This window comes from Wyeomyia smithii, chromosome 3 (genome assembly GCF_029784165.1).
Source record: "Wyeomyia smithii strain HCP4-BCI-WySm-NY-G18 chromosome 3, ASM2978416v1, whole genome shotgun sequence".
Classification (NCBI taxonomy): Eukaryota; Metazoa; Arthropoda; class Insecta; order Diptera; family Culicidae; genus Wyeomyia; species Wyeomyia smithii.
This window is the reverse complement of record NC_073696.1, coordinates 86,847,044-86,872,900: the sequence shown is the minus strand read 5'-3', so window position 1 is coordinate 86,872,900 and position 25,857 is coordinate 86,847,044. Positions and strand designations below refer to the sequence as shown.

General features: G+C 39.7%; 2 protein-coding genes across 9 annotated transcripts in view; one reads left to right on the top strand and one right to left on the bottom strand.

The window, feature by feature from the left end:
• Nucleotides 1-1,073: 1,073 nt before the first annotated feature.
• On the top strand, nt 1,074-3,549 carry LOC129729558 (zinc finger CCCH domain-containing protein 15 homolog). Its single transcript, XM_055688207.1, has 4 exons — nt 1,074-1,307; nt 1,379-1,822; nt 1,882-2,373; nt 2,430-3,549. The coding sequence occupies exons 1-4, from the start codon at nt 1,236-1,238 to the stop codon at nt 2,694-2,696; spliced, it is 1,275 nt and encodes a 424-aa protein (XP_055544182.1). The 5' UTR covers nt 1,074-1,235; the 3' UTR covers nt 2,697-3,549.
• The window catches only part of LOC129729559 (cyclin-Y), a 42,058-nt gene continuing 19,664 nt past the window's right edge, over nt 3,464-25,857 (bottom strand). For 7 of the 8 annotated variants that reach the window (XM_055688210.1, XM_055688208.1, XM_055688211.1 and 4 more), the window contains exon 3: nt 3,464-7,499. In XM_055688210.1, the coding sequence (XP_055544185.1) occupies nt 5,707-6,732 (1,026 nt within the window). In that variant the 5' untranslated portion in view covers nt 6,733-7,499 and the 3' untranslated portion in view covers nt 3,464-5,706. Of the gene's footprint in view, nt 7,500-15,064; nt 15,187-25,857 lie in introns of those variants that run through there. The other variant, XM_055688215.1, reaches the window with a different exon arrangement.

The following is a 25,857-nucleotide window of genomic DNA, read 5'->3' as shown; positions in this document are numbered from 1 at the left end:
TGATGGTTGCAGGAGCTGAAAGGCTTCGTTAAACCGGGTGCCAAGTTCCGGGCAGCCTTCTCCCGACATCAAGGCCACAAGATGTAGGTCACACATCTGTTTGAAAAAGGTATGAACTTGTGGCGAACTGATCTCTACATCTGCAGGTAAGTTGATCATATTTAAAAGATTTCTCCCAGAAAAGTTACCTGAACAAGTAAAAAAATAAATTTAATTGAAAAATCAAGAAAACATTGGATCGAAAACTTACCTAACGAAACTCAAACAGGTTCTGCTCCTCCGCAAGAAGAAAACGAAATGAAAATTTTCTGCAGAGCAAATAATCGTATAGCACAACTTTTCAACAACTGATTGCTTCGATTTGTTTCTAGTATTTCTAGTGTGTAGTGGAGTTTTTGACTCAAACTGTTGAAACCAGGCCTATGAAAAGCACATCCATGTCACGAACGTCATTCCCATACATTTTGCTTGAAGCCAATTTTCTCTGGCTCTCTGGCTCGATTTTACGTCAAAAGGCTGTCAGTGCTTTCGAAACAGCCGATTAAGCTTCGTTCATGCGAGATCAGCTTTTGCTGCAAGTGGTGTGTAGAAATGTAAAAAGCGAAGAACGTTTTTTTTTTGTTTCGTTAGTTCTCTAGATGTTGTGCAGGACATAAATAAATATGTCCAGACATGTTTCAACACGTCCTGGACCATAAATTCAATATTCATATTGATATGTATTCATAAGAACCTTTCACGCAAAAAAAACGTGCAACAGCCTATGCGGCACAATGAACGGAGCTTAAGACCATATCATTAACAGTAGCGCCATCATCATCGGCGGCGGCTTCAGGAAACAGTTGCCGTGACATGACCGAAAAATAACAAGCAGAATATTGGAACCACGGTGGGTTCGAAATGGAAATGGAGCCACAAAAAAGTCACATACAACCCAGTGCAAAAGCATAGGCGCGTCTAAGGCCTGGTTGAAACGGTTGAATTTACTAGTTTGCTCTGTCCTTTGGGTCCCTCGTAACGAAAGTCAACGAATGTCGAATGACAGTTGTAAAAAATGACAGTTCGTTTCGCGTGTGCCGATGCAGTGTCTGTTTCGCAATCTGTGAAGTCAACATTGCTTTCGTCTATCTAAAAGGCAATTTTCAGTGCGGTGGGTTTTTCTTAATAATTAATATTAGCTTTTAGCAGTTTAAGTACTTTCTTACATTACCGTTGCTGAAGATAAACGATCGAATATGCCACCGAAGAAGCCTGCGGCTGGTCCTTCGAAAAAGGCAGAGGCCAAAAAGAAGGAGAAAATTATTGAGGTAAGTTAAAGATGATAGCTCTAGAGTTAACTAGGTAGTTAACATTTATGTATTATCGATAATTCATGCAGGACAAAACGTTCGGTTTGAAAAACAAGAAAGGGGCCAAGCAGCAAAAGTTCATTTCCCAAATCGAGAAGCAAGTCATGAGTGGCGGTCAGCATAATCTGAACCTGAATCCGAATGCGAAAAAAGAGGAAAAAGAAAAGAAGCTGAAAGAGCAAAAGGAGCTGGCGGCGCTCTTCAAGCCAATTCCTACGCAAAAAATCGAGAAGGGTGTCGATCCCAAATCGATTCTTTGTGCATTCTTTAAACAGGGAACCTGTACCAAAGGTAACAAGTGTAAATTTTCTCATGATTTGTCCATTGAGCGGAAGGCCGAAAAGAGATCCATACATGTGGATATGCGCGATAGTGAACAAAATGACACGATCGAAAATTGGACCGAGGAAAAGCTGGCGGAAGTGGTAGCGAAAAAGCACGGAAAGGAGAAGAATATGCCGACTACTACTATTGTAAGTTTTGAAGGTGCTCAAATTTGAAATTGTTAAATTGTTTGATTTTTTTTATGTAGATATGCAAATATTTCCTCGATGCTGTTGAACGATCCCTCTATGGTTGGTTTTGGGAGTGTCCGAATGGAGAGAAGTGCATCTACCGACATGCACTCCCGCCAGGATATGTACTGAAAAAGGACAAAAAGAAGATGGAAGCTTCTAAGGAGGAGATTTCCCTGGTTGATTTGATTGAGACGGAACGGGCCGCGCTGGGTCCTAACCAAACCCGAGTAACACTGGAAACGTTTCTGGCCTGGAAGAAACGTAAAATTCAAGAGAAAAAGCAACGCGAGTTGGATGAAGAAGAGCGCAAACGTAAGGACTTCAAAGCTGGTCGACAGAACGGGCTGTCGGGTAGGGAGATGTTTAGTTTCAATCCTGATCTGGTTGATTTCGGTATGGATGAGGGTGAAGACGCGATCGATAATTACGGCCGGAATGAGGATGAGGACGACACTGTTGAGTATAAGGAGCTGGATTTAAATATGCTTTCATTGTCGATCAAAGAGGTCATAGAAGAGTGGTGTTTCCGTTGTACTGTGTATAATTTCGGTTTTGTTTGCAGGTGGATAACACTGGTACCGTTGCGGATACGGATCGCTGGGAGAAGATGAAAGTCAGTCAACAAACGGCGATAACGAATGGAACGTCGTCCGATGAGCCCTCCGTGGATGCATCTGCAGCGGCTGGCGGGGTGGCCGATGCGGCTCCGATCAACGAAAATCTATTTTTGGATGAAGATCTGGAAGGAATTGATGATGAACTGAGCGACGATGACGATGATGATGACGATGACGGCGACGATGAAGCAGAGAAGAGTGGAAAATCGTGATACGCGATCCAGTTATCAGGTGACTAATTCTACTGGAGCACAATCATTAAATTAGACTGGCTGCTGTTGTAACGTGAGCTTTGAAAGTCCGATACATAATTAAATGATAAACCGTTAAATTTTTGCGAGCTTTTTTGTTCGTGTCGAAGCCTCCCCAAATTCTCAGTTGTATTTTTATGGAACAACAATATCTAGTATTATTAAGGAACTTGGTTTTATTGAAAAAAAAAAAAACATGCAAAAGTCAGAGAATATTTGCTGTTTACGAAAAGTTGTCCTGAGACTTCAACCAAATCATTTTAATTTACTTCTCCTAGATTTCTTTTATTATCGCTGATCGTGGTTGTTGATTTCGATACTGACGAAATACTCGACTAAAAATCGACTAGACTCGACTATTGGTCAATCAGTAAAGTGACTCTAGACTCTTCCTGTGTAATAGGGATGTGATAATAATAGGCCATACTAATTTTAAGTTGATTCTTCGGTACTAATTTTGCGGTGAGTTCCTAGCATCTTTCGACTAATTTTTCTCGTGATTTTATAATAATGCATCAAAGGCATAAAGGGCATAAAGGACTTGATAACTCGCGATTGATTGATTTGATTGATTGATTGTTGGTGCTCCGAAAATGCGGGTGATAAAATCCCACCTCTTCTGAATCCGGCTTCAGTTATTCCACAAACCTCCCCGTGACAAAACGTAGTCAAATGAATGTCATTCGGATTGAGTACAATTTCTCGTAAATGTAATGCAAAAAGACAGCTGATTTCACAAGTTTTTATTTCCATATATGCTGTATCTTCTAGCAATAGCTTAAGTTACATATAAATTGGTACGATACTCTTGCAATAGTCTCTGATCAATCATTTTGATATCACAAAACTATAAGTTAATTTCTGCTCAATCTGGTTTTTAATTTTTCTTTGCTCTTGTCTTGCTTCCATTTTGCAGCAATGGTTTGCGTTGACGACAGGACATTAATGGTTGTTATTGGCTTATTTTCCTACCGGGCCTACCACTACTGATTAGAGTTCATGCTTTTTCTAGTATTTAGGTTCCTTCACGTTTTATTCTCTTTTGTAGAAAATATTTTAAAACCAGCATAACCAACTGGAAGCTTCCAGTCGCGAAATCATCCTTTCTATTTTCGTTCCTGTTCTCAGGGAGCGTTAATCACTGCTCTTTTTTCTTCGTTTGCGTAATCGTTCCGTACATCCGGACACCAATCACGTTTACCTCGCATAAAATTCCAATTTCTACTTTTCACCTTCACTTTTTTAAGTGCCGTTCTTCTGCACGCTCGGAAATGCACTAGCTTCCTTCTAAATCTACCTTTTTCGTTTACTTCCTACGTGCCTAAGAATAAGTCTATTGTAATCAGATTTTTGTTTCGCCTTTCTCAGCGTAGTTAATCCTCTTGCTATGTTATCTAAAGTGACGGCATTAAAATTACTTTCGGGTTTCTGTTTGCTTTTGTTAGCTTTCGATTCAACGGATGCACTCTCTATTGCTGTGCTGCTTATTTGTTTTTGCTTTGTTATTTGTTTGTTACTCTGTGTTAGGATCCTATGCCTAGTCTATTCGATTTTACTGTTATGCTCTCGCTGCTTCCTATATATCGCGTTTGCTTTTTTTTTCAAGTATATTCTAGATTTGCGCAAATGGTACCATGAAGCGACTCGAACTGGCAGAACGTATTCGATTTTTATGCGCTATGTATTTCGCAAAGTGAGTCAGGTTTAACCTAGCGAGAATATGAAATTGGAAAATAAACAAAAGAATGAAATTGCGGAACGCATAATGGGATAAGGTATAAAATGACCTGTTTTTTTTGGCTATTCTCCAAGCGGAAAAGGTTCAAGTTTAAACATTTTTGAAAAAAAAAACGCTCTCAATTATCCCTAGAAAAGTGACTAGTTAAAAAATTACACTCACTGGTGTGATGACATCCAATCAATAGTCTCAAGAATTGCTTCTCGTTAGGTCAAACCCACTCGCCTATGAGCGTTGAATGATGTATGAATCGTGACAATTACTCGGTAAATGTTAATGCGTTTTAATAGTGTTAATATTCAATGATAAAAAAGATTCTTCCATCACATCGATTGCACAGTCTTGTGCTTCTACTCATCGAAGAAATTGACACAGATACTTTTATACTGATACTATTCCAGCGCCAGTGCAGCAACTTCCGTTTATCGCTTATCCCATGTGAGCCGTTTGCAGTTTTAATGAAGTTTAAGGTGGAAGTGCGTCGAAGCCATAAATGACCGACTTCAAGCCACCACGTGGTCGACTTCGAGTTTTTAAATGCTTACCACTCGGTAATAGTTTCATGTTAGTTGTAGTTAGTTGTTTCCATAGATAACGCATTAACAATTCCCTAGTCTTGTTGCGCTGAAAATTCGTAGTCGACCACGTGGTGGCTTCTACACACTACCAGCTCAATTCAAAAAGTATTTCGAAAAAAAACGCAAAATGCTTTCAAGTTTTTATTCTCAATTGTTCTGTTGCATCACAAACAAATTAATAAGTACGCAAGGTCACAAAACGAGTTAAATTTAAAAAATATTTTCCATGAATGGGTTTCTCGGATACTCGACTCTTCAGGACAAGCGTAAGTGAAGCTACCAGATCACTATCACACCCCTTCGTTTTTCACCCACCTGTTCAAAACTAGTGTATCAAACAGTACAAAATAGTTTGCTTCAATACTTTCCGCTTAGATTACAATTCTGGGTATTCTTTGTCTTTCATAAAAATACATACAAAATACATGTAAAATCTGATCACACGCATCCGGTTCGCCTCGCACACAACATTTGCCATATTTTTTGTGGTTGTTGTTGTTGCCGTTGCTGGTTTGTTGCACATCACGGAAATATCCGACGCGACAGTACGACGCGCTAACTAATGACACCTTACGATCCCTAGAGTTGGCATACAATGAACAGTACAGAAAACACGCAAACACCACACGCCCTCTGCCGTTGGAGGTTTGAGGAATCACGACAGAATGGCGACACTCCGCCGCACGTTACCCTGCTGATGGATGTTATCGATGGAGGACCACTTTTTCATGCCATTCTTGAGTGCTTCGGCGGTGGCCTTGTCTTGCATTACCCGGGACATGGCCTCGAGCTTCTGGGCCCGCTCTTTCGACAGGGGTTCCGTTGGGAATGATAGTTCGTTTGCCTCGGCCAGCGTCCGCAGGTCGAAATAGTACTTGGCGTACACCGACGACGGTACATTGATGTTGAACTGAAGCAGTTCGAGAAATTGCCTTTCGAGCTCGTTCATATCTTCCACAGTGATGTCCTTCAGTATCTGACAGTAGTCTACGTTCCAGACGGCCTGATCGTCCCACACCTTGGAGGCAAGTAGAATTGCCCCGAGCACTATCCGCTTCCAGTTGCAAGGTGCAATGTCCAGCTCGGCATAAGTGAGAAGCCTTTCCAAGTAGATTAGGGTGATAATGGCACATTCTGCGGTTAGTTGGGCGGCGTTAAATAGGGTCCGAACGAATTTATAGATCTGTCGATGCTCCGGATTATGTTTATCGTAGTCATCTGATACTGGATCCCTGGTCAGCGGATGCAACTTCTCATCGAATATGTCTATCCTTCGCTCGCTGTTGCGGGTCTTTATGTGATAGTAGATGGCGAGTGACACACACTTGACAGTGTTCTTCAAGTTCGGCTGCGAGACTGTAGAATCATCCAGATAGATTGTCGAGCAAGAACTGCTTTTCTTGAGCACGTTTCCGCCTTGAGGAGCAATCTGATGCTGGGATCTTTTCCGAGTCATTCCATTTTCCAGGCTTTGTTTTGACCGTTCCAGGAACATCGTACCCGCCGAGGGGTCCACCGAAGGGTCATGCTCCCCGTCATCACCTTCGCGCTCGGAAATGTGCTGAAGATTGTTGGTCGATAGTTCGCCTTCCGGTAGATGCTCTTCGAACACCGGAGTCTCCTTAGCCTTGCGCGTTGGCGGAGGACTCGAATACGAGCAGCAGGAGTTTTTGTTACCCATTTCTCAGCCGCTTACTTTACAAGCACACACAACAGGTATCAAACTGAACGAGACTGCGACATGCTTTGCAGATAATCTTATGGAATGGCGATATCTTGTCGCGCTTTTCCGTTACTATCACTGTTTCCTGCGAATAGCTTATCTTTGATTTCTAAAAACGACTGCCGCCTCTTATCTCTCCGGTCTTCCGTATCAATGACGAATCTGATAAAAATCTCTCCTGTGACAAGCAATGAGTAATATCGTTGTATTATATAAATCTTGTTTTGTTTCTAAACAATTTTCTACAATTTGTAAAATGAATGACTAGTACTTTGCCGGCTTATTAAACTCTAAAATTCCTTGCTCACTCCCGATTTTTTTTATTTTCTCTTTTATCTGTCGCTGCAACTGTGTTTCAATCTTAAATGGTAAAATTTTGGCACTAGATCCATATGGCCTAGATAGACGTGGTGGATTTATTGCTTTGCGCCGGTTTTGTTTTCTGTTAATAACACGCTCGACGGGTTACTGGAGGTTTGTTTTTAGCTTAACTGGTGAAATTGTTTCGACATGTACGGCAGTATTCCCGATTCACTCCAACAGCAAGCTTTTTGCCGTGACAATATTATGCTTGTATCTGGCCAATGTTACTATTCGCACCGTAAAATATTATGGCGATAACTTTTGTTCTGGTTATCTCTCGGATAGGATTCTGTGCAGGTTGATTGTGGCTCCTGGAACTTATCTCAACGTTGGAGGCAATTTTAAAGTCCTGGCAAATTTATCTGCAAGAAGAAAGAAAAAAGGAAAGAGGTTTGAAATCAGTTGAATGTTGATAAATAAAATTAAAAAAAAGTGAAGATGAGTCAGTGTCGTTCTGGAACGTGAAATAGTTGAAGAGGTTGTTTATAAGACACGACTGCAAAGGTGACGTAGAATACGACAGCTTGTCTTATGTCAATGTATTTCTTGGAAAAGGTTTGGGAATAGACTCAATTGGGGTTAATTAATTTAATAGTCTCTTTGCTCCAGATGACGTTTACCTCTGTAGCCGGCACCGCGGTTTCACTTGCTGCCGTATCCAAAACAAGAATGAAATTGAATTGTTTTGAGGCTGTCTTTTGTATCAAGTTGCACTAAGATTTATTAATTTAGGCAGTGGCTACGAAGAGGCTATAGACAAGGGCAAATAGTGCATTCCCCATCTATGATATAACAATTTTCTGCATTTTACGATAGCGTAGATAATTTTACAACTGATTGCTGCAATTAGTAAAGGCTTAAACACAATTGATACGTTGCGGCTGCGTTTGCGGCAATTTGACAGGTAGCCCATACTTTTTCTGTCAAATTAATGTCAACGCAACGCAAACGTATCCATTGTGCTTGGGCCTTAAGACTTGCGCGAAAGATTATGTGATTCAAGCTCACTAGCTCAGAAGTTCTTCAGATAAACATTGAGGTTAATTGTGTTTGTCAATGCCATTTATTGACGGCTGAATAATTTTTTTCAACATGGCAAATTTTTTATTTAGTTTTGAATGATTTACAGTGATAATTAAATTCTACATGAGGTGATTTATTGGCAATTATACATGAAAATTTCAATCGCTATACTGCTACACTGAAACAAGTCGACATATATTCTCCATTAAATTTGTCCAATGAATTTAACGTACCAAACGATCTCCTAATTTTATATGATTCCATTGGAAATCCATTTGTAAATTAAATGTGATACAATAATTTTAACGAATCGCACAATAGAATAATAATTATCGGATTTTCACATCCATTTTATTTTAATTCATTTACGTCTAACATGTGCCGTAAAAATTTAAATTTACAGGCAACATTGCGGAATACATTTCATAAAGTAGGTATATAAAACCGTCATGTATCGAAACCAACATATAAATCTTATTGATAAATCCATTAAAAACACATGTCGCTGTGACTTTTTGTCAGTTTAACTTGTGAAGTTTTGTTTTGACGTTTGGATTTGGTATCGAATAATCCAGATAGTTATTCAAAATGGCTACACCACGAGAAGATGGCGTCTTATTGAGCGATTGGAAGGATATTTTCTTATCTCCAATGGGTAAGTTATTTTTTTTAACTTCATTTGAGTTTAAACTTACATAGATATTCACAACTATAGATCACACCGAAGAAATTGGCACTTATATAATCGTAGGGCAAACAACGAACAGACCATTGGAACTCGGATCAAGTGGCCAACGTTGAACCGGTAATTTCTTTTTTATTAATCATTTGTCAGGAAGTCGGTAGTGAAATCTCTCGAAAGTTGTGATTGCCACTGACCGACGTAATTCATTTTTGCTTTAATTTATAGGATTATAGGATTTATAGGACAGTCAACAATCAAGTACAAATTTCTTAAAATAAATATTATTTTTATAATAAATTCTTGTATCCTTTATAAAAAAAAGCACTTCGATTTGTTTTCATGTACATATCATATGAAAGAAACAGTCCCTTTAGTGAAGTTATTTCTATAGGATAATAACACGAAATGCATGAGTTTTTCCAATGAAATTGTTATTATATGCCAAGATATAAATTATGGCATTTCCAATGAGTCTAATGAATTATTTGTTCGTTAGTTTTTAAAGGATTTTCTTATCTATTTTAAAAGCTTGGTAGTAATGAGAGTCTATCAGACGATCCTATGAAGAATGCATGGCACATTTCCGATCACATCGTTTTAATTTGAAGTTCTAATAGTGCAAATTTATAACACTCCCATATAATATGAATAGGTGAGATTATTTCAGTGTAGCCACACACGCTATATAGCAAGCCACACATGATATAAACATGCACAGACACGCTAGACATGCACACGCTATATAGCAAGCCACGCACGCTATTTAGCATGCCACACACGATATGAACATGCACACACGCGCTACAGACATGCATACACGCTATAAACATACACACACGCTATACAGCTAGCCACGCACGCTATATAGCAAGCCACGCACTCTAGCAACACGCTCTATAGAAAGCCACACGCTATAAAGCAAGCCACACACGCTAGCCACACACGCTATATAGCAAGCCACGCACGCTAGCCGCACGTTATATAGCAAGCCACACACCTCATATATTAGGGACACACGCTACAGATATTCAAGGCTTCTCAAACCACCCGGCGGTGCGAGTCTCTTTCAGTTTCGGGTTGTATTCACCCAACGATATTTGAATTGGATTACCGCTGGTGGGGTCCAACTCAGATCGAAGGAAAGCCGAACTGAAAGAGGTAGGAACTACAGCTAACCACTACCACCGCCGCTGTTGCCCGCTGCTGTTCCACTTCGCCTAATGCCATCGGTGTTGATGTCCGCTGCTGCTGCCTGCTGCAAGTAAACTGATTTGCTTGAGCATAACTCATGCATAACTCAAAGTATATTTATTCATATTTTTAAATGGTTTACATAATAACTGTTAAGCCTTTCAAGGCTCTGCAGCTTTGTTCTGAGGTTTGCTGGTTACTTAATTCTATAGATTTACATTATTCGTGTAGAATTTTACAGTTCTTCCTTTATAGGACTTGTTTTTAATTGAAAAATAAATTTTTATAACCTACTTAACTACGAATAACTAACCTAAAATTAACTTAAAACTAAGGTACCAGCTCACGAATGATCTGGTGAGGTGACCTGGCGCAGGATTCTCTGAACCTAGTCAACGAAGTTGTTCTCCGTTCTTCCAGCACCTGAAGACTTGCCAGGCGATGGATCTCAGAGTTTCGTGTCCTCGGAGGGGTGCTTAAGATCATACGTAATATTTTATTCTGAACAATCTGAAGTTTAAGATGGTGGGTTTTAGCGCAGCCCTCCCAGACAGGTAAAGCATACTCTATGACCGGTAAAATTTTTTGCTTGTGTACGTCAAGCTTGTTAGGGAGGGAAAGAGTGGATTTCCTATCAATGAGAGGATAGAGGGATTTGGTCAGTATGTTGCACTTGGTAACAGTTTTCTCAACGTGTGAACGAAACAGAAGTTTTTGGTCCAGGGAGAGGCCAATATAGACAACCTCACTCGACCATTCGATGGGAGTGTTATTGAGATGGATTCTCACATTGGCAGGTGGAACAAGTCGAGTTGATTTTGAATACGGGAATATAATAGCTTGGGTCTTAGCTGCATTGATGCAGATCTTCCAGCTGTTGAAATAGTCGGACAAAACATCCAGACCCTCTTGTAGTCTACGCGTCAAAGCTCTTATCACTCGACCTTTGTAGATAATGGCAGTGTCGTCTGCAAACATAGACAGGATGCCACCACCCGGAAGGGGAGGAGCATCTGAGGTAAATATGTTGAACAGGATGGGACCAAGAAGGCTTCCCTGTGGGACCCCAGCATTTACGTTAAACGAATCAGTGGGAATGTTGTTGAGGAAGACCTGGAATGATCTATTCGACAGATAATTCTTGATGATCTTCACGAGGGAGATCGGGAAGTTGAATCGCTGCAGCTTAAACACCAGGCCATCATGCCAGATATTATCGAATGCTTTTTCGATGTCCAACAATGCCATAGCAGATGTTTTACTAACGGACTTGTTCCGCCTTAGGATCTGAGTAACTTTAGTCAGTTGGTGAACGGTGGAGTGATCCTGTCTAAACCCGAACTGTTCTGGGAGGAAGATGTTATTCTGGTTTACGAATTCTAGTAAACGACTAAGAATCAATTTTTCGAACAACTTCGAGATGCACGATAATAGGCTGATGGGACGATAGTTTTCAGCGTTGGTAGGGTCCTTACCAGATTTGTGGATGGGGATCACTTTAGCTAGCTTCCAGCGAGACGGAAAATAGCTGAGCTCCAGACACTTATTAAAGATCGCTGCCAGGTGTTCGAAAAATTCTCGACTCAAGTTTTTCAGCTCAAGGTTGAGCTAACACCTCATTAGCAGATGTTTTAGATTCATCGGGAATGACTGAGAGAAGATCGGCGACTCTAGTTATTACTTCCTGGACGACATGCTCGTGCGGGCTAACCATGACATGACCCAAATTGTTAGAGTTGACAAAATGCTGACCAAGTGCATTCGCTTTTTCAGATGCTGTCAGAAGGAAATTACCGGGGATTGGTTTTGGGGGTATTGGTTTTGGAGGAGGAATAGGCCTCGGTTTGGTTTTCAAAATTTTGGTAAGTCTCCAGAACGGCTTTCCACGCACTGGGAGGGAGCGAGGATGTTGAGAAAAATGTTTGTTTCTTAGACCCACCAAGCTGGCTTTGATGATTTTGTTAAGACGATTGATATTGGTCTTCAGGTGAGACAGGCCAGAGCGCTGGTACTGTCGCCTAATAGTATTAGGGAATTGGATATACCGTTTGGTTGTGTTGTCTAGGTTCAGAGAGTTACTCACCAGACTGGAAGCCGGCACATGTAGATCCCGAGCCTGGGATAACGCCTCATCGATGGACTGAAGACACTGGTCGATGTTTTCTGAGGACTCAATCTGGACGCTGTAGTCTATTGCGTAGTCCACACATCACTGGAACCGCGCCCAATCGACTCGATGGTAGTTACGCCGAGAGACTTGGAATCGATTAGCAGAGGATCCATCTTCTACTACCACTGGGAAGTGGTCCGAGCTGAGTTCTTGGTGTACAACCGGGTTGATGATGTTGCTCATATTGGAGATGAACAGGTCGATGGTTGCGTGTACTCCGGATCTGCTCAACCGGGTGGGAGCGGCCGGACCTAGGAAATTGTAGTGGCCTACTTGTAGATCGTTGAAGAGGATCAGGCCGTTTTGGTTGCGTCGACTGTTGCCCCAGGCTTGGTGTTTTGCATTGAGGTCACCCGCAATGATGAACTGTCCCTGCCTCCAAGTCAGTTTGATGATGTCGCTTTTTAGATTCGTTGCCGTCCCGTCCCTTACTTTGACTTGCTTGGGACAGTAGGCTGCGATGATGGTAATGGGACCGACTCCAGTGGTTACTTCCAATCCCACGGCCTTGATGACTTTGAGTTCGAAACTTGGTAGCAGATGACAGCTTATTTCACGCCGAAGAGCAATAGCCACACCTCCTCCAGAAGAATATGCTCGATCCAGCCGTACCAATCGGAAATCGGTAAGAAAGATGTTCACCTCAGGTTTGAGATGCGTCTCCGTGATGACTGCAATGTCTATTTCGTGTACGTTGAGGGAATCAACAAGCTCGTAATTCTTGTTCCTGATGGAGCAAGCGTTCCAGTTAGCAATCTTGATGATTTCATGGTCCATATTTGGAAGCGATTATCACCGCAGACTGCAGTTGTTCAGCTCTACTTTTGCAATTGCGAAAAGTGTTGATGCATTCCACGATCAGTGAAACGTATTGCTCCATGGTGAGCATGGGTTCGTTGTCAGTTGGGCCAGATGCAGCTTGGGAGAACGTCATTGCGGAAGAGTTCCCTTGGAGACCTGGCGGGGGTGAACGGCTACCGGATGTTGTTGTTTTTACAATACGTAGAGGCAGCTGTGACTGGTTTGGTGGTTGGATTCAGCGGTAGCGGGGCGAGCAAAGGTATGGGGTGCCGGGAGCCAATGGCAGGGAACTTCTTTGTGTTGTTTGGGGGCACCTTTCGGCGACCTGGTTGATTGTTGGTGGAGGCCCGCTTACGAATCTCGATGAACTCTTCGCGTTTCGGGCACGTTCTACTGGTTGCTTTGTGAGCATCCCCACAGTTGGCGCACACCGGATCGGCGGACTCCATCAGCTGGCAGGCATCGGGGGCGTGCGTTTGGCCACACTTGATGCAACGGTACGCCATATGGCAATTTTCAGTCCCGTGTCCAAACAGCAGGCAGTTAGAGCATTGGGTGACGTCGCTCCCAGGCTACGATGATGTGAAAAAGTGCTCGAATGGACTGCAGGTCCGCCAGGCACGTTGAATTTTTCTCCAGGTTTACGAGATATAATTGATCACGGTACTTCCGAGTTTTGTTGTGCCGCGTCATCTTGTGGATCTGGATTGGTTTGAGTCCATTTGCCTTCAGTTCCTCCAACAGGGTGTCAACTTCCATGTCAGGAAGACCGCGGAGAACAACCTTGAGGGGTTTTCCTGCTTCGATGTCATGGGAGAAATATTCCACTTCGTGTTTTTGCAGTATCACTTGCACCGCCTTGTAATGATTCAACGACGGAACCATCAGTTTGTATCCCTCAGTGCACATGCGGATGGTGCATTCCAGTCCTTTGTCGATATAAAACACAATTGCTTCACGTAGTCCTTCCGTGAAGCCTTTCACATAGAAAGGCGGGTTTTTCTCCTTTTTCACTGCTTCGGGATCCTTGGCGTTTTCCAGGACAGCGAATCTGTTGTTGGCCAACAGCTTTTTAGCCGCAGGATCAGGCGTATTGTCAGGCCGAGGCCTTTTCCCCGTACTGGAACTGGTTTTTGATTTACCCATATTAGGGTTCACCGTAGCGTCGGCTTCCAACGCGAACACACAAACTTACGAACGAACGTACAAAACGAACGGAGCGAAAATAAACTGCTGTACTGCTCAACAAGCTAGCAGAAAATGATCATCAATTGTGAACTGATTTGCTTGAGGAGAAACAGTCTCTTATATAGCCCAAAGAGTGCATTCCCGGCTAACTAGGTACTCCATTCTGTCGTCCTTTTTAGGGAAAGGCAGCAAGCGACCAATCAAAAGTCGACATTTGCGTTTCGACAATTTTCAATATCACAACAGTTTGAACAATCAGATCACAGTTTTATGCATTTGGACGGGTGCTCAAATGATTTTCCAATCGATTGCTGCAAAAATGACAGAAATCGGTTGGAAACTGACTGGGTTTAAAACGTTTGAAATTGGACAATTTTTGTGACGCTCTCGATGTTTTCGGTTTTGAAATTGGATCCCTGTAATTGTTGCCGTAAGACGTATTCTACGTCAAAAAATTTTATGTGATAACATAATTTTTGTATATATAATGAAAAGTAAACTTTCTTTGCAAAAGCTGTACTGCTAATAACGTATTAAATTGTATTGAACATTTTGTTGCTAAGCATAATTAAATGCTAAATACACAGAAATGTTCAAATATTGCATTGATTGATTACTGGGGCAGCATGGGCCACCAAGAACGGAGCAGTAAAAGTCACCAAGTCTAACCGCGGTTTATAGACGCTTCCAGATTTCAAGAGAGCATCTAGGTTATTGCAAAAGGGCACATTAACCATTCGGAAAACAGTGGTCGCCCCCCACAATATCCAACGCGAAATTCTTCGCCAGCGAATAAGTGAATTTAAAAGCGTTACGATATAGTTTTTCCCAGGAAATTGGGAGCCGTTTCGTTGGCCCGAAATACCTACATGTTGGACGTTTAGCCTTTCAGGTAGCGATAAAAGCGGTATGGAATGCAGAGCTCCGGTTGAAACGCTTTTCAGGGTTCACCCTAGCGGCTGAATGCATCCGGATCTGTTCACAGATTTGTTGGAACACTATCTACAACATACAAAACCTACACCCATGGATCCCGCCTTGCGGATACACGACGGATATGTCTCAAAGAACCTTGAGTGCCTTATGTTAGCTCGGGATAACTACCTTTAATCTAAAAAATGCAAGAAGGAGAAACCTTTCAATCAAAATCCAAATCTGCTAGAGAAAACAAGAACATTGAGAACTTTCCTATATTTGTAAATACAGAAACCAACGGAGCCAATCGATAAATGTGTGAACATAATAAATAACTCTTCATTATTTACACACATTCATCGATTGGCTCCATTAACGAATTGAATCTTGATAATAATGATGTACAATTTATCCTTTTAAAACTACGAAAGAATATTATTAAAAACAATTCGTGACCCTGGGTGTATTTCATTGCAGCAAAAAATTTAAAGGATTTTTGATAGATATATAATTTAGAACGATTCGATACCAAAGATAACATAATTGCGTACTCATAATCAACCTTTACAAACCTTTACAAGGGGTGGGTAGTAACAATCAGTAAAAATAGACTACTGACTGTCGTTTACCAAAAACCATAATAAAGGTAGAACAGTTAATGAAAGATCTCAAAGAACCTTGAGTGCCTTATGTTAGCTCGGGATAACTACCTTTAATCTAAAAAATGCAAGAAGGAGAAACCTTTCAATCAAAATCCAAATCTGCTAGAGAAAACAAGAACATTGAGAACTTTCCTATATTTGTAAATACAGAAACCAACGGAGCCAATCGATAAATGTGTGAACATAATAAATAACTCTTCATTATTTACACACATTCATCGATTGGCTCCATTAACGAATTGAATCTTGATAATAATGATGTACAATTTATCCTTTTAAAACTACGAAAGAATATTATTAAAAACAATTCGTGGCCCTGGGTGTATTTCATTGCAGCAAAAAATTTAAAGGATTTTTGATAGATATATAATTTAGAACGATTCGATACCAAAGATAACATAATTGCGTACTCATAATCAACCTTTACAAACCTTTACAAGGGGTGGGTAGTAACAATCAGTAAAAATAGACTACTGACTGTCGTTTACCAAAAACCATAATAAAGGTAGAACAGTTAATGAAAGATCTTATCACTATGCTCCATCGCACTTTATGAACGGTTTGTTTCAATGTATTCTTTTTTTTATCAACCTCAACCCCATTTTCACTGCGTGCACCGTGCGAAGCGGCTTGCCTTCACCTTCCAGCTAGATATCGGCTGACGGCCTTTGATGATGCTGCGTAGCTCGGCTAATCGATTCAGAGCGCCGTCAGACTTTGAGTAGGCCAATAACGACGCTACTACACACTGGAGTTAATACAATTCGACAGCCCAGCTGATAAAGAGGGCCGCGGCCGGGTGATGATAATAGCCCAACCACGGACCTGTTAGTTATAGCACTGTACGTACGGAGGCTGCCCGAGCGTATCAGTGGCGTGAGCTAATTCCATTTTTATACCCCGGTTTCATCTGGTTGGATGCATTTGCTCCTTTCCAGTTTACACAAGACGGGAGGGCCACAGACAGCTACCGGAGCAGTTTCCATTGCAAATTTGATATTCCAGCTGCAACCGGGCGGTGTTTGTATCTACAGGAGCAAATAACTGTGGTTTGCTTTCTATCTGCAAACTGGTGTTTATGTTGCTAGGCTTGTCGAGAAGACGACACGCGCCCGTGAGTTTTCAATATTTAGTTATCCTACATTAAAACTGTTCTAACAATCCAGATAGTTAGCCGGGAAAATTTGAACCGTTTTGTAAAAACTTTTTATAAAATTGCCAGAATCCTTAATACTTTTTTAATACGGTATAATGTTGAAAAAACATAAACAAATTCGTAAAAACTAACATAACGATTTTTACCTATTCAAAAAATTTGTGCTTTGTTTTATTAAAAAAAAGCTCAGTTAAATATTTAAATTTCCTCACCGCACGATAACGAGTGCTATGGAGTAGAAACGAAGAACACAAACAAGTTCAGTAGCTCCAAACATTTTTCCATTATTCCGTACAACCAATAAACCTCTCAACCCGAGCCGAATAGTAATGCTGTATTTTTTCCCTGGCATTAAATACAGACAGTAGAACATTGCTGGGGCAGCTTTTGAATTGCTCTCTCGACCCATTTGGCACGGGTACACAGGCTTTGATCCGGAAGCGTCCCCTTTGCCGCCTCTACATCTGATTCCGGTTTTGCGGTGAACTGCAGATAAAGTGCTTTCCTAAGCCCAGTTTTTACACACAAAAAATCATAGGAGGGTTGTGTGCAAAGCCTCGACCGCGAGGTTGAAGTAGAATACTTTTACAAGGAAGATAATCCGGCTGCTTGCATGTCAGTCATTTTTTCTAATAAATAAACGTTGACTATTTATTCAGATCAATCGAATTTTGCGCTGTAACAGGGATTGACCATTTTCAATAATATAGTAAGTTGCTGGTCATGATTGAGGCTTGACAATTTTTAATTTTGGTTATGCGAAAAATTAATTTTTATGCATATAATGATAGTTTTTCGGATGTCGTGCTCATGACTGAAGGAAAAGATAATTCAGTACGTTCTGAGACACGGAGATAAAGTAAAATTTATAACTTTTACTAATTTAAAAATGTAAATTAACTTGGATGCATTTACTGGTGCCCGCTATCGCACAGAGACTGCATTTCACTAAAGTGCCTCACTGCATCAGCTGCTATCGATGCTAATACCCGCTGCAACTGCTACACTATCCGTAGCCATGCCACAGTTGTGGGCGCTATACGCTGCCATTGGTATCCGCTGTCCCTGCACCAGCTGGCCCAGCTGCTATTGATGCTGTGCTGAGACCCGCTGCAACTAGGCGCTATCCATTGCTATGACACAGCTGTGTCCGCTATCCACTATCGCTGGTATCCACTGCACTGCTACTGCTGCTGCTAAGGTTTTTGTGATTGATTTCTTTTGAAGGGACTTAAACCCCAAACGGTCATTCTGCTGCTAAGGGAGGACTGCTGTTGTCGCTGTTTAGAACTATTATGAGCGGCTCGGCTGAAACAGGCTCATATATAGGCCAAATAGCATTTTGAATTGCAAGGTATATGATCCTGTCGACCGAGCTTGTGAAGTAATCATATAACGACCAATCAGAGTTCGAATTTTTCGTTTTGACAAGGCTTGACTGTTGTCAATAGTACAATAGTTTGAATAATATAATTACAATTATCTTCATTTGGAAAGAATCTTAGAAGATTTTCCAATCTATTACTGAAAGAACGAAGGAAATCCATCGAATACTAACCGATTTATTGGCATTTGAAATTGGACATATTTTTCACTTTTTTCGGTTTTAGATTTTCATTTCACATCCCTATGTAGCCGAACTTCCTGAGAGAAGTATTCTACTTCAAAAGTAACCCGATGAATTGAAGCTCTCCGGAGATTTACTGTGTATACGACATTCAGGTAAATGTTATACATCCTTCGGCATATTGTACCCCAGATTCCCTCTTCTCTATTCAGATTGACTCAGCTCGGCAGGGAAAAGCTCGTGTCGGCATTACTCGAAGAAAGATTGTTTTCATTGCTATTTATATACGCTGAAAAGGAACTCTTTTCCAATGCCAGCCAATGCAGGAAACGGAACGAATTCTGCAGCAATGAATATTCATACGGAGCAACGACCTCATGGATAGATTTATAGGCAGACATTCTTCTCGATTGAGATGTTCTGTATTACGTTGAATGTTGATAATGATGGGATCACTGCTAGGGCTTAACAGTTAAATATGTTAAGTATCTTGATATGTTCGTTGTTCAACTGAAATAATTGCGAAATGGGTCAAAATTTGGAAAGTCACGATTGATGAGAATAGAGAATTGCAAAGAAAACGAAATTTGTCTGAAATTTTTATGTAAATAAAGAAAAGGCTCAGCTAAGGAGTTTCTGGTAAGATGAAACTAGATTTTTACAAGAATTTGGCTGTATGAATATACCAATCAAATTATAAATTAATCTAATGAGATTAAATGTGCAATTCATACTTAAATGCAACCAGATTCTTATCAATGATAAAATGAAGTGAAGTTCCATTTCAAGATAGTATTGTTGAACTTTAATTTTTAAAATATTTTAACGCGCGTTGATATTAATTTATTAACATTTGTACGTTGCGTTGATAATTAATTTAAATACCAGGCTAGTTCTGAAGAGTGTAAATAGAAAAGGCAATGATGTCATTCTAATCATCAAAATAAACATTGCACAATGGTCCAGAAACCAAATTTAGGTGGAAATTTGGCTTTAGAGCTCTATAGCAACATTTTAGAGAAAAACTTTCTTCTACAAAGTTGTTACATATGATAAAGCGCTTATTGAAAAATGATCAAAAATTAGGATGACCAACATTTTCGATGCAATCAATTACATATCTAACTTTTTTATCTTTGTAGATAGAAGAAAAATTTGTTCTACACTGTTATAACTCCATTTATTTTAAGTAACTTTGTAAAAAAAAGTTTTTCTTTATCCTTGAAAACAACCGATTTATATTGAAAAAACACATTTTACCCTCTAACTTTTTTATTTCAAGATTCATCTCAAAACTGTATTTGAACGACTTTTAGAGCTTCTTAAGAGAAACAATTTGCAATGCTGACATCGTAAATATCTCAGTTTAACTCAAAGTTATTAATATTTTTCATCATAAAATATGCGTTTTTCATTTGTATGTCATTCTTTTTGGGGCAAACATAAAAAATATCTCTTGGACTCATTTTGAAGGGCATACTTGACTCTATAAATGGAGAAATTTTTAGAAATATTTTATTTTTTAAATTTGAGTAAATTCAATTTAAAAACAAGACAAAAATTTCAATAATTTTATACATTATGCATATAAATGCACCCAGATTTATTATTTGGTATTTTTTCTTATAACCAGACGTAATTACCCCTAATTCGACCCAAAAAGATCAAAAATCGATCAACTGGTTCAAAAGTTATGAATTTTTTTTAAATAAAATACATCGAATATAGCCGTTTTTTAAGGTCACCCTATTTCGAAGCTAGTTCCCTTAACAACCCAACGAAAAAATACGGGTTTGATTATTTGCAACATAGATGCATCCCTGCGATTTTGAGCACAATTGAAGCACTTTGCGTGACCAACTTCGAAATAGGGTGACCATAAAAAACGATTGTGTTCAAGGGGCCATCCACATACACCACGTGGACAGCTCTGGGGGGGGGGGGGGGGGGGGGCTTGTGTAATGTCCACGGTCCTTACAAAAAAAAAGAATTCATATGGGCATTTGTCCACGGACGGGGGGGGGTCAAAATCGTTAAAAATCTGTCCACGTGGTATGTGAATGGCCCCCAATGTATTTAATTTGAAAAAAAAATCATAACTTTTGAACCAGTTGATCGATTTTTAATCTTTTTGGATCAAATTAAAGGTAATTATTACTAGTTATGAGAAAAAATACCAAAAAATAAATCTGGGTATTTTTATATGCATAATGTATAAAATTACTGAAATTTTTGACTTGTTTTTAAATTGAATTTACTCAAATTTAAAATATAACATATTATTAAAAATTCCTCCATTTATAGAGTCAAGTATACCCTTCAGAATGAGATTAAGAGCTATTTTTTATGTTTGCCCCCAAAAAGAATGACATACAAATAAAAAACGCATATTTTTTGATGAAAAATATTAATAACTTTGAGTAAAATTTAAATATTTACGATGTCAGCATTGCAAATTGTTTCTCTTAAGAAGCTCTAAAAGTCGTTCAAATACAAAGATAAAAAAGTTAGATACTTGATTGCATCGAAAATGTTGGTCACCCTAATTTTTGATAATTTTTCAATAAGCGCTTTATCATATGTAACAACTTTGTAGAAGAAAGTTTTCCTCTAAAATGTTGCTATAGAGCTCTAGACCCAAATTTCTCCCTAAATTTGGTTTCTGGACCATTGTGCATTGTGGTAGACTCATATCTCAGAGTTTTGTGCTCATATGCATGTTAATGTAAACGGCATACTGGTGCATCTACAGTGCCAATTTTTACTAACCGGGACTTCATTCACAACGAACCTACGCTCACTTCAATCGTTTACACCGAATATCGCAATGCAGTACAGATTGTGTATTATATTCCGTTCGAAGTCACGTGGCTTTCTGGTTTTCTGAATTATTCATTTTCATCGCAGTAGCTGTGATTTGTTTATTTCAACGATTCGGATGACGTCACTAACAACGACAGTTCCGGAGTAGCTAGCCTTTTTTTCATTGATTTCTAGCATAACCGATGCTAGTAACGATGTGAGCAGATCTAATGGTTTATCAACACCCTCTTCGTTTCTGCAAATCAGGAGTATATTATCTGCATATCTTCACAGGCAGGGAAAAGTTTTACCTTAGTCTTGGTCCATTCGTAGCTCAGGCCAGATTTCCTAAATTGATAACCATCGCTTTGATCGAATCGAGCTTCGAGAATGTCATTTGGTAGCTTGCAATCGGTCTCAATTGTCTCTTCATTCTGTTCAAAAGCATTTAACATTTGACTCTAAATTTTGTTCAAAAGCACTATGGCGTAAATTGTTGGGCATAGCGTAATGTATCTATAATCATCGCTTGGTTTTTGAATGGGAGTTTGAACCGGGGTTGTACATTTACCAGGGATTTCATTGGTGTTAAAGGCCGTTTTCAGTACACCTAGGATCTCCCTTCTCTAAACCATATTTGATATCTAATATTCAATTGAATCTGTCACATTATGGAATCCATCTATTTTCAAAATGGCTTTGGTTACGCCAAAACCGTTCTGCCGTCGTCTTCCGGTAACAGCATGACTTGTTCGTTCGATTCCGCGTTGAAATCTTGGAGTTTCTGTTGCCAGTTTTGTATGTTGTTGTAGCGTCGTGTCTTGATTTCGTGTTGGTTCCTGTGTGACTTAATGAAACGAAATGCACTCCCGCTCTATATGTTCTCCAGACACTTATCGACCTTTTTTGAGAAATGCAATGCATATTCTCCTACCTTTCGTATTTGAGCTTCCTTAGCTGTTTTTTCCGGATAGTATTGAGTCTATCAGTTACCCACTTTTGATTGAATATGAAGGCATTCTTTTTAGCTTCTTTTCTTCACCTTATCATCCTTAAGTTTTTCCAAGAGATTTCTACTCGCTTTTCCAGGCTAGTTTTTTAGAGTGTGAACAGAAAATGCAATGCCGTCATATGTCGTACAGAGTTGCCAATGTTTCAGTTCAAACCGGATTTCTCCAGTTTTTTTTTTTTCAAGTGATCCAATCAAACAGTTCAATACCAAAATCCTTATAATTGGCTCCGTAAAACATTGGTTTGTATTGTGCAGTGTCAAATAAATGTTGTGTGAACGAAACAAAATACCAAAATCTTCCAGTTTATTGTGTATATTTGTTAGTTTTATCAAGATTTTTTCTTCACTCAAGTTCCGATTGGTTGTTGGAAATATTTTTAAAACGTGAATTTTGTAGATTGATAAAACATTGTACCAATTCTTAACAGCAATTTCAGTATTCTATTTCCTTACAACAACAGCTAAATTAAGGACTGCATAGCATAGTGGAGATAAAAAAGGAAAGTAAGATCAACTTTATATAGAAGCTGACAAATAGGATTTAACAGATCATTAATCGATCAATCAAAAATCAACTCAATGATAAGTTAACATGTTCGATATCAAAAATGTTATATACTTACAGGCGCCTTTCTTCAAATTAATTTCTCAAAAAATGTTCGAATAATGAGATAACAAGAGATAGCAAATCCAGAGATAGTAATTTTAACTTCAACGTTCAACTTAAGAGAATGTACTTATGTTATAATTTAAAGTAAATCGAAAAAGTTCTAAATATTATACTAATTTTGAATTTTTTGATTCTTCTATAAATTTCCCCGTTCACGGCCAACCCGGAGCGAAAGAAGAGCGGCTCTGAAATCCCCTTTCGCTGATTATCAGCCACAGCAGCACCTTTTTGGGGAACTTGGTGTGTGAAATAAATTTAACCCTGGAGCTCACTTCCTTCGTGGGAGAAGTGAAATACGAAGTTACCTGCCAGTCGTTTCCATCCAAGGTGAGATAGGTTTCGCCGTCCAAGGCCACTGCCACGTCGCGATTCGCTGGGAATATCGACTTGACCATTTTATTCAACCGCTGTCGCGTCATTGCCTGCAGCTCTAAGACCAGTGGACGGGACTGCCGCTTCCTTACATGTATGTCCATGTTCTCCTGATACTTTTTCACTGTTTAACCGAATGCACCAACCTCCTGGCCAAGTGCACGCGGCGATTTAGCCACTTTTCCCTTGATCTTCCTCTTCAGCATCCTTCGAAGCTACTTGTCGCTCAGGGTCGCTGGCCATCCGGAACCGGGCTTTCTTTTGATGCTCTGATCATTGTCCAATAGTGTCAAGATGTTATAGATGCCGGAACGGGCATATCCGGCGTACACAAAGTACCGCACGATGTCCGTTTTTGACGCAGCGGGGTACTATTCTCTGAACACGCACCCATCTGAACGGGTAGTCATCACAGTTAGAGTTTGACTGATAGAGCTGTCAATTTTTTTCCGCTTACTCATGGGTTACTATGATTGATGATGCATGAGTAGTTTCGTCAGTGCGATTAAAGGTAAACCCATGAAAAATCAGCAATTTTTGTCCTTTTTATTTCAACCGCAAACGTTAATTTCAACTAGACGGAAACAGTTCTGATTCAAATGATGATTTAGGTTAAAGTGTAAAAATCGCTCTCGACCAAAGCTGGCACTCAAACAGTTGTAACACTACCATCAGATTATACTTGAAGTTTGATGCAAATAGCGCGAATTAATTGAGTCAAGAAACGAATATCACTTGAGCACAAGGATGGAAAAAATCGTTCAAGTGATAATTAATAAGTAGCCCAAACTGATTCTCTATCGCTTTCGATAATTTCAAAAGGATATGTGGTGAAAAATTTTCACTCGCGATTACTTTGATTTGTTTGTTTCGTTTCGCGCTTTCGATTTTTTTAGATAGGTACAACACGCGCAAACCGAGAAACTAATTTTCTTCTTTTGAAATAATTAAGCAAGAATGAAAGCTGGATATTCTACGGGGTGTTGTCTTCTAGAAATAGAAATTTATATACTGGTAGTGTGGCCGAGGCGCATCAAACAGATTTCTAGAAAGCATGTTAAAAGTATATTACTTGCAAGCTTTCATGTAATGTAGGGTGGTGAACGGCTTCGGCAGGTTCCTGCATAAGATCGCTGTAGAAAACCTGCCGAAGAAAACCACTGACGAAGCCGTTTGCTACCCTACACTACATGAGGAACATGCAAGACTGAGATTTGAATTGCCTTATAGTTTGGAGGTTTCAACCAAGAAAAACAACAGAATTATCGAAAGACTAGTATGAATATAGAAAGTACTATACTTAATACTTTATGAGTCCAATTTTATATCATTGTGAGACAAATCTTTAGAGAATGGCATCATTTTATGTCGTTGATTCAATTTTGAATGTGTCGCAAAAATTGCAACTTAAAACTATTAAACTGAAAAAAAAAAATCGGTGAGAGAATTTTCGTCTTCAGGAAGCGAAAACTTTCAGTAATGATTCTCCTGAAATTATCATCATCGATTCTTTGTCATTTCCGTAACTAAGCAGCCGTATCATTGTTGATAAATGAAAATCAACAAAACGATTCCATGCGATAAAAAATCGGAAGTGATTCTCCGAGTGAGTGATTTTTTCACATTTCACAGAATTTTCATACGTGTCACCTTAAAAAGCGTTATATCCGTGAGATTAACTATCAATTAGGTGGAGGTCGCGGTGAAACCCTCGAAAATTAGATAAATTTGGTTATACGAATATAATCTCAACCAATTTTTCAAAAATGAGTAGATTTAGGGCAATTGAAAACGTGCTAACTCGCACTATTTTTGATGGCGAAATAATTCCACTGCAAACTGCTGGGGGTGACACCCCGGCGGAAAGGGATGACCAGGCCCAGATTTGAGGGGGGGGGGCAAAGGGGTTGCAGATGCCCCGGGCCTCACGGCGAGAGGGGCCCCCCATGTTCTTGTCATCGAGGCCAGATTTTCAACCTCTCGGTGCAAGAAAACAATGTTTTTAAGGCAAAACTATTTGCATAAACATAAGCACTAGAGTGGGGCAAAAGTGATTGATTTTCCAGAACCAAGTTTTTTTTTGGTTCCATTATGGGCCTCTCACAATCCTAAACTTACCAGAATTCGATTGGTTTTGTCTCAGCCTGGCGCATTGCAGTTCAAATTTGTATGGGAAAACTCATATTTTTGCATTTTCTTTTCTAGAGAGATCATCTATGCTTAAATAATGTACTGGAAAACGATGAAGTATAGTATTTCAGATGCTCAACAATTTGCCTAAGACACTAAAGAGCTAGGATATCTCTAACTGACATTATAGCTTTTCAAAGTTGAGTATGTCGAATCACATGCTGAAAATGATTTTTGCTGAAAACACTACCAGCGTACCGGTGTCAGTAAATTTACCTACATGTGTTTGCTCCAGCTGCATGTGTATAAAAACTCGATGCGACAGGTTAAAATGTAAATCCTAATGCCGCCGGTACGCTGGTGGTATTGGCAGAAA

Bases quoted from the DNA above. Each gene is read 5' to 3' on its own strand.
- LOC129729558 (XM_055688207.1), top strand. From the start codon at position 1,236: ATGCCACCGAAGAAGCCTGCGGCTGGTCCTTCGAAAAAGGCAGAGGCC. The intron at 1,308-1,378 runs GTAAGTTAAAGA...TAATTCATGCAG, and splicing joins AGAAGGAGAAAATTATTGAG to GACAAAACGTTCGGTTTGAA. The intron at 1,823-1,881 runs GTAAGTTTTGAA...TTTTTTATGTAG, and splicing joins ATATGCCGACTACTACTATT to ATATGCAAATATTTCCTCGA.